At 40.9% G+C, this 14975-nt stretch overlaps 1 protein-coding gene across 13 annotated transcripts in view; it reads left to right on the top strand.

The window, feature by feature from the left end:
* The window catches only part of PHF14 (PHD finger protein 14), a 184190-nt gene that overhangs the window by 33560 nt on the left and 135655 nt on the right, over window positions 1-14975 (top strand). For all 13 annotated transcript variants that reach the window (XR_007922235.2, XR_007922234.2, XM_051852938.2 and 10 more), the window contains exons 5-6: window positions 3055-3214; window positions 10232-10343. Coding sequence is in view for 11 of the 13 variants with exons in the window: in XM_051852938.2 (XP_051708898.1) it covers window positions 3055-3214; window positions 10232-10343 (272 nt within the window). In the remaining 2 variants the exon portion in view is untranslated. The remainder of the gene's footprint in view (window positions 1-3054; window positions 3215-10231; window positions 10344-14975) is intronic.

The following is a 14975-nucleotide window of genomic DNA, read 5'->3' as shown; positions in this document are numbered from 1 at the left end:
GCTCCTGGCTTCTAGTCGGCACAGGTTCAACCGTTGTGGCCATCTGGGGAGTGAACAGTCAAATGGAAGACCTCTCTCTCTACCTTTGCCTCTCTGTAACTCTGTCTTTCAAATAAATAAATAAATCTTAAAAAAGAAAATTTATTCTCCAATTCAGGTTCCTGTTGTCTGTTTAGTATAAAATCTGATAATCACATGATCTAATGTGGGTTGCAATTAAATTTCCCATGTGCTAATTTTTTTTAAAAGATTTATTTATTTATTTGAAAGGCCAAGTTACAGAGGGTTCGAGGCAAATAGAGAGAGAGAGAGAAAGAGAGGTCTTCCATCTGCTGGTTCCCTCTCCAGTGGCTACAATTGTTGGAGCTGGGCCGATCCAAAGCCAGGAGCCAGGAGCTTCTTCTAGGTCTCCCATATGGGTTCTGGGACCCAAGGATTTGGGCCATCTTCTACTGCTTTCCCAGGCCATAGCAGAGAGTTGGATTGGAAGTGGAGCATCCAGAACTCAAACTGGCACCCATATTGGATGCCAGCACTGTAGGCAGTGGCGTCACCCACTATGCTGCGGTGCCGGCCATGGTAAAACTTTTTGAGAGATGATCATCACTGATAATATTTCTCTTAGTGGCTTTTTAAATGTCCTAAGTTTATTAAGGATCACTTTGGATGCCCCTTAGAATTAGGCACTAAGAATTTCCTCTTGGAATAAATCTAGTCAGAAGTATCTGGAATGGTTCATATTTGGTTTTCTTTACAAGTGACCTTTGTTGAGAGGATATGTTAAGTTTTAGATCCGAGAAATGCCCCAACGTAAAGGTGATGAGGGTGTGCATCAGGGATAGAATTAAGTTGCAGTCTGTTTCATTATGACATATAAATTAAATTATTTCTCTGAAAGATGTTTTGACAAAAGGGCAGTATCATTCTTTTTAGAAGGAAAACTGGATAATTTGAAGTTGGTGTGTGTCTAACACCATCTGGGGGAAAGGAAATGGTTAGGATTCATGGCTCTTTTAGTTGCTGGAGACATACTCTGTGTTGTAAGCCTTCAGTAGTTTAGAAAGGTTCTTCTTATAGTCTGGAAGAATTTCTCTTAGAACTTCCCAATTACTGCTTATTGGCGTCCATATTTGTTAATGACTTATTGGTGCTAATACTGACTTTTTGATACGTTAATGCTGAGCAGGAGTTAATCGTGATGATAGATGTGGCATCACCTAGTGAGTTTTGTTGGACTGGCATTGAGAGCCTCATTAATACCAAGTTTTTAGACAAAATAGAACTTCAAGAATTTGATGATAACTTGGATCTTACAGAGGAGTGCATAGTAAATTCTTGCCTGAATTTTTGATTCTCTTAATGTCTTTGAAATCTATTAAGCTCACGATTAAGGAAAATGTTTTTTTTTATTTGTAAGAATTTTAGGCAGATTTGGGAGACCAAATAATAACTTTACATGGAATTTGGAATTCCTAAAATGTATATGTGAGTTATGGCAACTTTTTGCTTTTGACAATTGGAAGGGAATTGATTTGGGGTATATCACGTCCTGCTCTGAAATGTGAAGAACTATATTGAATTATCTTATTTATTGGGTATGTTCCTGAGACCTTTGAAGATTTTTATCACATATTCCACCTCAATAATTTAACTGACTCATCTCAAAATATCAAACCTTGTGAATAAGAAGAGGAAAAAGAGAATTACCTCTTGTTTTCATCAATTTTAGTTTTAGAAAAATTCTCACGGAAAACAGGAATTATACATTTAAGAAGAGATTAAATGCCTCAGTTTTGAGTGGAACTCAGCTTGTCTCACTCTGTCCTGAACTTTTCATATTCTTCTGCAGCTTTAATTTATGTGTGCATGTGTGTTTCTGTATTGTTTTCTTTTTAAGAATACTTTAGAGCCGGTGCCCCGGCTCACTAGGCTAATCCTCCACCTTGCAGCGCCGGCACACCGGGTTCTAGTCCTGGTCGGGGCGCCGGATTCTGTCCCGGTTGCCCCTCTTCCAGGCCAGCTCTCTGCTGTGGCCCGGGAGTGCAGTGGAGGATGGCCCAAGTGCTTGGGCCCTGCACCCCATGGGAGACCAGGAGAAGTACCTGGCTCCTGCCATTGGATCAGCGCAGTGTGCTGGCCGCAGCGTGCCGGCCGCGGCGGCCATTGGAGGGTGAACCAACGGCAAAGGAAGACCTTTCTCTCTGTCTCTCTCTCTCTCTCACTGTCCACTCTGCCTGTCAAAAAAAAAAAAAAAACTTTAGAGATTTATTTTATTTATTTGAAAGAGAGAGAGGTAGAAACAGAGAAAGAGACAGAGAGAGATAGGTCTTCCACCCACTGGTTCACTCCCCAAGTGGCTGCAAAGGCTAGAGCTGAGCAGATCTGAAGCCAGGAGCGAGGAGCTTCTTCTGGGTCTCCCACGTGGGTGTAGAGACCCAAGGACTTCTGCTGCTTTCCCAGATGCACTAGCAGAGAGCTGGATCAGAAGCAAAGCAGCCAGGACTTGAACCGGCACCCATATGGGATGCTGGCCCTGTTGTCTAGGGCTTTTAACCCACTGTGCTACAGTGCTGGCCCAAGGCATACTTTGCTTTTATAGTTATATGAGTCTGTATTATAACTGTCAATCTTCAAAATTAGATGAAATGCTTTGCTTTTTTTGTTTGTATATTTGCTTTGCATTAACTTGGTATTTATATGTATTCTGGTACCTGGTTCTAAAGAGCTCAATAAATATTTATTGATCAATACTGTATTATTCTAATTTCTTTTTATTGATAAATCATATTTTAATATTTTTTTCAAATTGTAATTTTTAGGAAATTATAAACTTTTTCATTCATTTAGTGCCTTTCCTCTTGGTCTAAAACTGTCTTGAAATATCATTTCATTCTGTATACTCTACTAGGTGAAAGATATTTTTATATGGCAGTATCACTTCTTTGTTTTAATATCACTTTTGTATCTCCCTTTTCTCTCCTTTTTCTTTTCTGATTTTATAAGTATGAATTAAAAAAATAGTCATGTTTAATCATACTTTTTTTTCTTTTTTAGGTTGTTATGGAGTTGATGGAGAGAGTGACTCCATTATGAGTTCAGCTTCTGAGAACTCCACTGAACCTTGGTTTTGTGATGCCTGTAAATGTGGTGTTTCTCCTAGCTGTGAACTATGTCCTAATCAGGATGGGATTTTCAAGGAGACAGATGCTGGAAGGTTGATGTCATAATTATGTTGGGCATGTGCCTTAGAGCATGTCTGCTCTTGACCGTTCTTTTCTTCTATTTAAGATGTTCTGACATACACACTTTTTTTTATTGGTTCTTTCTATCTTCTTGGCATAGAGTAAATGGCAACAAGGCTGCAAATAGGGTAGGGAAGGAGGAAAAGCTGTTTATTAAATATCTGCATTTGCCTTTATACCTTTAATCCTATTAAATCTTTTTTTTTAAAGATTTATTTATTTATTTGAAATTCAGAGTTACACAGAGAGAGGAGAGGCAGAGAGAGAAAGAGAGGTCTTCCATTTGCTAATTCACTCCCCAGTTGGCCTCAGCGGCTGGAGCTGTGCCAATCCAAAGCCAGGAGCCAGGAGCTTCTTCCGGGTCTCCCATGTAGGTTCCGAGGCCCAAGGACTTGGGGCATCTTCTACTGCTTTCCCAGGCCACAACAGAGAGCTGGATCTGAAGTGGAGCAGCTGGGTCTCAAACCAGGGCCAATATGCGATACTAGTGCTTCAGGTTAGGGCAACAACTTGCTGTGCCACAGCGCCAGCCCCCATCCCATTAAATCTTTTTTTTTTTTTTTTTTTTTTTTTTTTTTTTTGGACAGGCAGAGTGGACAGAGAGAGAGACAGAGAGAAAGGTTGTCCTTTGCCGTTGGTTCACCCTCCAATGGCCGCTGCGGCCGGCGCGCTGCGGCCAGCGCACCACGCCCCAACTGGGACTAGAACCCAGTGTGCCGGCACTGCAGGTGGAGGATTAGCCTGTTGAGCCGCGGCGTCGGCTCCCATTAAATCTTAATAATGACTCTGTAATGTATCAAGTGGTAGTTTTCCATTTTGTGGGTATAGTCCTTTAGGCTCAGATCACTTAAGTACTTTACTAGCTTAAGAATATAAACTGGTCAGATTTGAACTCAGATCTGACTTCAAGAGTGTATCAGGAGACTTAAACCATAAAGCGATTTTAAAAAGGTAGAATTTTAACATAATGAATTACTAAGCTATGATAAAAGAGTAACTCTAAAAATATAAAGTATAAAGGGTACCCTGGAACTTTGGGAATTATTTCCAAGCAATGACAAAATTTGTAAGATGACCTCTTCTGTGAGCCTGGGGTTCAGACTTTGTTGAAAGAACTAATTACAGCCTTGCAGGTGGCAGCTTGCTTTGGCCAGTCTGGGTCTCCAGCTCTTGGCCAGAAGGTGGGCAGGCATAGTTTGTAGAGGAAGCTGGAGCACTGGTTACAAGGCTAGAGTATGTGGTGCCTATGTGGAGAAGGCGAGGGAAAGTGGTCTACAGAATGGCTAGGACAGCAGGGTAGCCAGGGGACTGTGCATGTTGCTGGGGCCAAGCACAGTTACATGTTCTCTGTATTCCCATTGAGAAGATCCTTCATCCTGCATGCTCCCAAACTCTCAGCCTAGAACCATGCTCTCCATGAAGGAGAAATGGTGAAGGAATTCTGTCCATTATTGCAGAGCAGGTATTGAAATATGTATTTGGCACCAAAATGCAGTAAGTTGCTAACTGGAAAAAAGTGGTCAACAAATATCTCCTTCTCTACTATAGCTGTTGCTACTGCCTGTGCTTTCTTATTACCAACATGCTCCGTGAATTCTTTGTGATAACTGATTCCTGAGAGTTGAAATATATTTTGGTAAAGTAAGGCAGCTTTGGAAAAACCGGACTTTTTTTGTTTTACTTCTTTTCTTATTGATAATTTAAAAGTTCTGAAAAAACTCTTAAACTTTTATGTTTCTTTATGTTTTCATAATTCACAAGGCAAATTGTAAAGTTGTTTGTGAATAAAGAGAAAGGAGACCTCCTTAACTACATAGATATTGCATACATAGATACTTCCCTATCATGATGGGGCAGACTGGCAAAAATTCACTTATGTACCATTTGAGCACTTTGTGTGATGTCTGCAATGTGTATGGATGTATTTTGATGAATGTTAATACTAGTTTGATTCAAGGTGTAGAAAGCCAACAAAGTTTGACAAGCCTTTGAGTGTTCTGGCTTTAGGTGGGAAGTAGGGAAAAAGGAGGACTAATGAGTAGAAAGAATAAAATAGATTTTGAGATTGACTTATCACATGGGCTTAATGTGAATTAATGTGAGAAAACTATTGATACATAGTTGTCACTAAATTTTTATTTCATTTCTTAGGGAGAGTATTTTACCTTGTCTTAAATAGTCTTATAAATCTGATTATGGGAAACCTTAGTCATACCCTTTTGATGTCCTTTGTTGGTTGTCCCCTCCCCCCATTGAAATATGAGTTTGCTGCTCTTATTTTTTAGTGCAATAGAAGATGACATTGAACTTTTTGTCACAGTTTTATGACTTGCCAGTGTTGTTATATTTGAAAATAACTTAATCCTTCAGAACCCATTTCTTAATATGCAAAATGCAAAAAACAATCTCTCACTAAAAGGAAACTTTTAGATTTTCTTTCTCTTTTTTATTTATTTGAAAGACAGAGTTACAGAGAGAAATAGAGACAGAGAAAGAGAGAGATCTTCCATCCACTGATTCACTCCCCAAATGCCCACAACGGCTGGCGCTGAGCTGATCCAAATACAGGAGCCAGGAGCCTCCTCTGGGTCTCCCACATGGATGCAGGGGCCCAAGGACTTGGGCCATCTTCTGATGCTTTCCCAGGCACATTAGCAGGGAGCTGGATCCAAAGTGGAGCAGTCGGTACTTGAACCAGCACCTATATGGGATGCCAGCACTTCAGACAGGGCTTTAACCCAGTGTGCCACAGCGCTGGCCACCTAGGTTTTCTTTATCTTATAGCTGATGTTTCTTTTCTTTTCTTTTTTTTTTTTTTTTTTTTGACAGGCAGAGTTAGACAGTGAGAGAGAAAAAGGTATTACTTTTTCCGTTGGTTTACCCCCCAAGTGGCCACTACGGCCAGCACCTTGTGGTCGGTGCACTGCACTGATCCGAAGCCAGGAACCAGGTGCTTCCTCCTGGTCTCCTATGTGGGTGCAGGGCCCAAGGACCTGGACCATCCTCCACTGCACTCCCGGGCCACAGCAGAGAGCTGGCCTGGAAGAGGAGCAACCGGTACAGAATCCGGTGCCCCAACTGGGACTAGAACCCTGTGTGCCCGTGCCGCAGGCAGAGGATTAGCCTAGTGAGCCACGGCGCCGGCCCGAAGCTGATGTTTCTTGAGTGAAAACAGTGAGTCTGATATTGTGAAATAAGCATTTCAGGAGCCGGTGCTGTGGCGCAGTGGGTTAAAGCCCTGGCCTGAAGCGCCAGCACCCCATATGGGTGCCGGTTCTAGTCCTGGCTGTTCCTCTTCTGATCCAGCTCTCTGTTATGGCCTGGGATAGCAGTAGAAGATGGCCCAAGTCTGTGGGCCCCTGCACCCATGTGGAAGACCTGGAAGAAGCTCCTGGCTCTTGGCTTTGGATTGGCACAGCTCCAGCCATTGCGACCATCTGGGGAGTGAACTAGTGGGTGGAAGACCTCTCTCTCTCTCTCTCTCTCTCTCTCTCTCTCTCTGTCTCTGTCTCCCTCTCTCTGCCTCTCCTCTCTCTGTGTAACTCTGACTTTCAAATAAGTAAAATAAATCTTAAAAAAAAGAAAAAAAAAAGAAAAAAGCACTTCACATGTATCTTTATAACTCGCAAACTGCCTAAATGGTACTCTTTGTCTAGTAGACATTTATTAATTGATTGTGGAATAAGGGAATGAAGGAATGACAAAAGCACTCTAGAAGTGCATTTGTCTTATGCTAAGAGCACTATAAAGATAAGATTCTTCAGAATCAATTTTGATTAATTTAGTTTCCATTCTGAAATAAGAATCTTGGGAAGTACCTTTTTATGTAGTCCGCTTTATTAAAATACATGAATTTTTTTAAAAATGTATTTATTTTATTTGAAAGGCAGAATTACAGGCCGGCGCCGCGGCTCACTAGGCTAATCCACCACCTTGCGGTGCCGGCACACCGGGTTCTAGTCCCGGTCGGGGCTCCGGATTCTTTTCCGGTTGCCCCTCTTCCAGGCCAGCTCTCTGCTGTGGCCCTGGAAGGCAGTGGAGGATGGCCCAAGTGCTTGGGCCCTGCACCCCATGGGAGACCAGGAGAAGTACCTGGCTCCTGCCATCGGATCAGCACGGTGCGCAGGCCGCAGCGTGCCAGCCGTGGCGGCCATTGGAGGGTGAACTAACGGCAAAAGGAAGACCTTTCTCTCTGTCTCTCTCTCTCATTATCCACTCTGCCTGTCAAAAAAAAAAAAAAAAAAAAAAAAAAGAAAGGCAGAATTACAGAGAGGCAGAGGCAGAGAGCTCTTCCATCCGCTGGTTAACTCCCCAAATGGCTGCAACAGCCGGAGCTGTGCCGATCCGAAGTCAGGAGCCAGGAGCTTCCTCTGGGTCTCCCACACGGGTGCAGGGCCCAAGGTCTTGGGCCATCTTCTATTGCTTTCCCAAGATATAATAGAGAGCTGCATGGGAAGTGGAGCAGCCGGGACACGAACTGGCACCCATATGGACTAGCACTGTAGGCAGTGGCTTGATCTGTTACATCACAGCACCAATGCCTAAATGAATTTTTAAAATCTATTCATAGATTACAAAACTGCTGGAATGGCAGTTCTTTGTTGGTGTTTTTGTGTGATGCTTAATATCTGCTTCTTTCCCCAATTGAAGTCTATCTGTCATCACAGTGTCAAGCAAAATGGATTGTAAAATAACAAAGATTTTTAAAAATTTCCTGATTTGTCCTACTTACAAATTCTAAAATATGTAGCACTAAACTTATGAATAAAAGCTAGTTATGCCTAGCTAAACAGAACTAACATTAGGTCAGGTGTTGTAGTGCAGTGGGTTAAGCCATCAATTAGGATATCCTCATTCCATTATTGGTGTGATTCAGCTTCCTGTTAATGCATCCTGGGAGGCAGCAGATGATGGCTCAGTTGCTTGGGCTCCTACCACCCACGTGGGACACCTGGATGGAGTTCTGTCATCCTGGCTTTGGCCTGGCTGTAGCCCTGACATTTGAGGGTGTTTGGGGAGTCAGAAGATGGATTCTTCATAATCCCCATATGGGATGCCAGCACTGCAGGTGGTGCCTTTACCCATTACATGACAGCGCTGGCCCTCACATACTTTTAATAAGAATTATTTACACCATTAATTGGTTTCACTTGGCCACCAACTCTAAATGTTCATTGTTAAAAATGTATCAAAATTTTAATCAGGCAGCTTCGCATTCCCATGTGAACATTGTGCATCCTTCACAGGAAATGAGGAGGAAAAGGCAAAAACACATTTTCTGCCAGCATTGAGAAATCATCTCAGACCATACACAAAGCCCAGGGACAGTTGCTCTAAGGAGCTGCAGGGTAGTGGTGGGAGGGAGGGTGATCCCAGGTCAGCACTGGCTCTGCTGTCCCCCTACACATATGGATGGTCCTGCATCCCTGGCCTGCTGTCTCCAGGACTCCATGGGTCTTTCTTTCTCTGTCACTCTGTCTTTGAAGTAGATGAAAATAAATAAATAATCTTTTTTTAAAAATGTACTGAAAGTGCCTTAACTCTGATTTTCACTGACTTTGATATGTATTTTAATTAAGGACTCAAGTTGATGATGTTTTCATGACAGAGGTTGGGGGAAATGATATCTTGTGTGCCAATCACACTGAAATGGCAGTTTAAATCTGTACTTGTATGACTTGTACTAAAACATTTTCAGAAGGTCAGTATGAAGCAAGCAGCCAGATGTTGGGTTTATCAAAGATAAACTCCTACAGAGTACACTGACATTTAATACATCAATGGAGTATGAAAAAAAACTGTGCAAATTAAATTGAGAAAGCAGCTGCTTGTTGAAGATGTGTATCTTTATATTGAACTCCACAGGATGCATTTGGAAGGTTGGATTAAAACATTCTATCAAGGAAATCTCAAAACCCTGAATATTTTTTCTCAGTATGAAAGATAATTTGTTAACTATTTTCTCTAGTGTTTCTATAGAATGATTCGCAGTCCTTTAAAACTCAGTGCATCATAAAAAACCAAAGCCCTGTAGCATTCATAGCCTCTTAAACTGTGATAAAGCAGAATCTGTTAATATGTTCATGAGGTTAGTAGACATTTACCATCTCATTTTTCCTCCTTTTGTTGCAGAGATGGTAATGATCTGTTTAAATTTCAGTTGTTGATCCCACCTGTTATTTTGTTATAAGCAAACAGAAAAGGTACCTAATAAATTCAGAATGGTTCAGATAAATTTTTAGAAATGAACTGAGGACCAACTCTCACTTTTTCTTCAGTGTACTGAAACTGAGCACTCTTTGTTTAGTTTTACAACATCATTCAGACCTAGCAAAATATACATGAAGCATATAAATTGTAGTGCATAGGTTGTATAGTAAACAGATGAATTAAAATATGACTTTCGTATATTACTATAACTTTTTTCTGTACCTTCCTCCAGGAGTCCGTTTTAACCTGGAAAGAAAGAAAATCAAACTGTACACCAAAACTCTCAAAATATTTTCTTGAGGATTACTCAACAGTTTTAGAAAACATTAACAAAAAATGTGCAATTTTTCCTAATTACTGCAGAGTAACTTCATACTTCTTAAATTAGGATCCTTAAATCTCAAAGGGTTAAAATAATGTGAATACTTTTCCCTGACTATGAGAATGTTTTTTGTCTTTGAGAAGTATTTTTATGCAAATGTTTCAGAATAAGGATCAGTGCCAAGTGCAACAGAATTTTAAGTGAAAGGCAGTTAGAGTTGTTAACTCTGTTTTGGAAACTATTGGAAACATGATGATTATTGCAGTCATTTTTCTGTTACTCAATGTTATTCTGTAGGTGTTCTGTATACTTTAGTTATGTGTTTGAAATTGAAGTTTTAATGTTTGTCACAGAACTCCTTCAGTAGTAATTTGAGAAAACACATGTTTTATAAGTTAGCTTTTTGGAAATTTCATGAAAGGTTTTGATGACAAAATCATATTTTTTCTCCTTACAGATGGGTGCATATTGTTTGTGCCCTCTATGTTCCTGGAGTAGCCTTTGGAGATATTGACAAATTGCGACCAGTAACACTGACAGAAATGAACTATTCCAAGTATGGTGCCAAGGTGAGACAGAATCTCTTGTCATCATCTGAAAGAGAAAGTTGCCACTTGTTAGTTGACATGGCTTTTCATTTATATCATTGTTAATTACTGACATGCTTATTAGTATAAGTATGTATAATTGATAATCTTTCTAGAAAAGAAGAAATGAATAAATTCTTCCATATATTTTTTAAAAATTATTTCTTGGAGAGACAGGCAGACAGAGAGAGAGGGAGAGCTCCCAGCCACTGATTCACTCCCAAAATGCCTGGCTTAGTTAGGCTAGGCTGGGGCTTGGAGCCAGGAGCTAGGACTACAGTCCATGTTTCCCACAAGGGTGGCAGGAACCCGATTACTTGAACCATCAGCACTGCCTCCTAGCATCTGCATTAGTGGAAGGCTGGAATCAGGAGTTGGAGCTGGGAAATGAAGCTAGGTACTCTGATACCAGATGTGGGTACCTTAATCTCCAGGCTAAACACTTGGTACCCTTCCATGTATTCTTAGCTGATACTATTTTCATTTTTATGGCCATTTGCACCTTGGTTAGTACAAAGACAAAAGCTTTATTTAAAATCAGTTGAATTAAATATGAACCTAATTTCAGATTTTACTTTTGAAGTGGAATTTATCAAAATTATGGAAGAGTATAAGAAGCTCCTTTTATTTTACTCAACTTTCATGGATTCATTTTATCTTTATGATGACATAACCTTCTGCCTAGCAAATGCTTCTCAGCCTTATTTATTATAAGTCAGTTTTTATTCATTGAGCCCTTAGATTGTAAATGCCCATTTGTTAACTTAGGTATATAAGTACTGCAAATATCTCTGGAACACCTAGAGCTAATTAAGTGGTGACACATTGTCTTTTTTTTTACTGTCTGTAGTGAAACTGAGAAGAAAGACCCTTGAATAGCATCAGTCACTTATTAAAGGTGGGGTGGGAAACTGTCTTACTGCTTCCAAGTTGCTGTACAGAATGGCTGGGTAGTTTATTAACAGCCGACACTTAATGCTGTCAGTTTTGGAGCTTAGGAAGTTCAAGATCAAGGCACCAGCAGATTCAGTGTCTGCTTCGAAGGCAGTGCCTTGTTGCTATATCCTTACATGGCAGAAAGGGCAAGACAGCTTCCTTAACTTCTTTTATAAGGGCACTGATCCTGTTCATGTGGGCACAGCCCTCGTGACTTAATTGTATCCCAAAGGCCCCACCTCTTCATGTTATCACATTGAGCATTAGGTTGCTACATACGAATTTTGAAGGGAACATAAACATTCAGATCATTGCGGAAACTTGTGGAATTTTGCGTATTGGAAATTCTGATACTGAAATATAGAAATTTGGTGAACAAATATCAAATAAGCCTAATTAGTCTTCTCTCTGTCTTTTTATAAGACCAAGAACATTATTTTGAGAAATTCTGGGAATTCTCTGGGACAGTCCTAAGATTGTTCAGGTTAAAACAATTTAATTTAGAATTTGATTTTTGGAAGTTATCAAAAATGTCAAAAGATTTAAAAAGCTTGATAAAGTAAGATCAGTGGATCACTGAAACAATATTTCATTATACAAAGTGACAAAAGATTTTATAGCTAAATATTGAAAGTTAACATAGTTCAAGGAAAAACCTTAGTTCTTTTAATGGAGAAGACTCAGTTTTCTTAAGTAAACAAAAACTAGTTAAAAAACAATATTATGCACAGGGAGTTATTTTGATAAAATACAAAATCTTTGGACCAGCACTGTGGCACAGAGGATTAAACTACTGCCTGCAGCCCTGGTACCATATGGGTACCAGCTTGCATCCTAGCTGCTCCACTTCTGATCCAGAACTCTGCTAATTCTCCTGGGAAAGCTGTAGATGATGTCCTCTGAGTCCTTGGCCCTCTACCACATACGAGGCAGACCCAGATGAAGGTCCTGGCTCCTAGTTTCAGCCTGGCCCAGCCCCTACTGATGTGGCCATTAGGGGAGTGAACCAGCAGATAGAAGATCTCTCTCTCAGTCTTTGTCTATCTGTTTCTTTCTGTAACTTGCCTTTTGACTAAAATCAATAAATAAATGAAAAATACAAAATCTTTATTTGCCAGGTGGATTAGTTAAAAGGTAAAAAGAAAACTTTTTACAATTTCTTATTAAAAGAGAGAACAGAATTCTAAGAAAATCTTTTCATTTTAACAGAGAAAAGCAAATTCTATTTTTGTATGAGTGAATTTGGGTATTAATACTCAATTAAAAACTTAATATTATTTTTTTCAAATTCTAGCCATTTGGCTCACACATAATATTCCTTTTGTAAGTTTCATCTTCCACACATCTACAGTTTTCTTATGTCCATTAGATTTTATGTCTTTCTCATTGTAGGATGACTGCTGGTCATTCCACTGTAGGACAAAAATTAATTTCTTTAACAAAACACATCCTTTACAGAACTACATCTTTCATACCTATTAGCTTCACTTACCAAAAACATATCTTACTTTCCTTGCATTCAAAGTTGTTACTCTTATTATTTATAGTTTTGATTATTAAATTTAATTAGAATTCTTTGCTCATAATAACTAATTTCTAGTGAAAACTAAGACATAAGCATTGTGAGTTGTCTGTCACACACCAACATTCTGTCAATCAACACTATGTATGATTTCTAAGAGCGTGTGCTTTGTCATGGTGCACTTGTTTGATATGGCACAGGACATGTTTATTTACAGACCCAAATATCTTTAGCTTGTAATAGGAAGCCCAGATTGACTACTGTTATGTTCAGCAATTAATATTTCAGTATTTATTTTATATGGATATGATCTGTAAATTCACATTTAATTTAACTTAGGAAAACTGTAAAGTATCAAAGAGTTTTGGGAAGCTGGTTTTTTTTTTTTTTTGACAGGCAGAGTGGACAGTGAGAGAGAGAGACAGAGAGAAAGGTCTTCCTTTTACCGTTTGGTTCACCCCTCAATGGCCGCTGTGGCCGGCGCACCGCGCTGATCCAAAGCCAGGAGCCAGGTGCTTCTCCTGGTCTCCCATGCGGGTGCAGGGCCCAAGGACTTGGGCCATCCTTCACTGCCCTCTTGGGCCACAGCAGAGAGCTGGCCTGGAAAAGGAGCAACTTGGACAGAATCCGGCGCCCCGACCGGGACTAGAACCCCGTGTGCTGGTGCCACAGGCAGAGGATTAGCCTATTGAGCCGTGGTGCCGGCCTGGGAAGCTGTTTTTAAGTATATGTAATACCAAACAAGGCTAGCTGTCATCAAATTATTCTGTATTTATTTTTGTTAAAGATTTATTTATTTGGCCTGGCACTGTGGCAGGTAAAGCTGCCACCTGTAGTGCTGGTATTCCATATGGGTGCCAATTCGAGTCTCAGCTGCTCCACTTCTGGTCCAGCTCCCTGCTAATGTACCTGGGAAAGCAGCGGAAGCTGGCCCAAGTGCTTAGTCCCCTGCACCCATGTGGAAGACCCGGAAGAAGCTCCAGGCTCCTGGCTTTGGATCTGGCCGGCTGCAGCCATTGTGGCCAGTTCGGGGGTGAACCAACAGATCGAAGACCTCCCTTTTTCTCTCTGTGTCTGCCTCTGCCTTTCTATAACTCTGCCTTTCAAATAAATAAATAAATCTTTAAAGAGAGAGAGAGAGAGATCGTCCATCTGCTGGTTCACTCCCTGAATGGCTGTAATAGCCAGAGCTGGCCCAGGCTGAAGTCAGGAGCCTGTATCTCCATCTGAATCTCCCATGTGGTAACAGGAGCCTAAGTACATGGGCCATCTTACACTGCTTTCCCTCTCACATTGGTAGGGAGATGTTTCAGAAGTGGAGCAGCTGGCACTAGAATCGCCACCCACATGGGATGCCAGTATCTCAGGTGAGAGTTTTATCTGCTGGGCCACAACACTGGCCCCTACCTGTTTATTCTTATGGCATGTACATGTTGGGAAGTTATGCAAAGGCAAGAATCATACAATGTTAAAAAAGTGTCTTGTTTTGCTGCTCTGCTTGAACTTTCAGATATTTAAAAAAATAATATTAAGGTTTTTGTTTTCCTTTGTAAGAAGTCTTTGAGAGACTTTTTGATTTGCTTAGTCTTTTAGATGCCCCTGCATAGCCGCATACCAGTAGTATATTGTTTTTCAGGCATCATGGATCCTTTTCTTTTTTTAATTTATATTTTATTTATTTGAAAGACAGAGTTGCAGAGAGAGGTAGAGACAGAGAGAGAGCTCTTCCATTCACTGGTTCACTCCACAGATGGCTGCAATGACTGGAGCTGCGCCGATCCAAAGCCAGGAGCCAGGAGCTTCCTCCAGGTCTCCCACTCAGGTGCAGGGGCCCACGGACTTGGGCCATCTTCTACTGCTATCCCAGGCCATAGCAGAGAGCTGGATCAGAAGAGGAGTAGCCGGGATTAGAACCAGCACCCTTATGGAATGCTGGCGCTTCAGGCCAGGTCATTAACCCGCTGTGCCACAGCACCGGCCCCCTTTGAGATCCTTGAAAGATAGCCAGTGAGAAGAGAGAGAGAGGGAGATAGAGAGAGAGAGAGAGAGAGAGAGACAGAAGAGAAGGAGAGAGGTCGATCATATCAGCTGGTTCATTCCCCAGATGCCCACAAAAGACCAGGGCTTAGTGACAGCAACACAATTACTTGAGCCAT

Source organism: Oryctolagus cuniculus, chromosome 16 (genome assembly GCF_964237555.1).
Source record: "Oryctolagus cuniculus chromosome 16, mOryCun1.1, whole genome shotgun sequence".
NCBI lineage: Eukaryota > Metazoa > Chordata > Mammalia > Lagomorpha > Leporidae > Oryctolagus > Oryctolagus cuniculus.
Note: the sequence above shows the minus strand (reverse complement) of the source record. Positions and strands in the feature narration are given on the sequence as shown.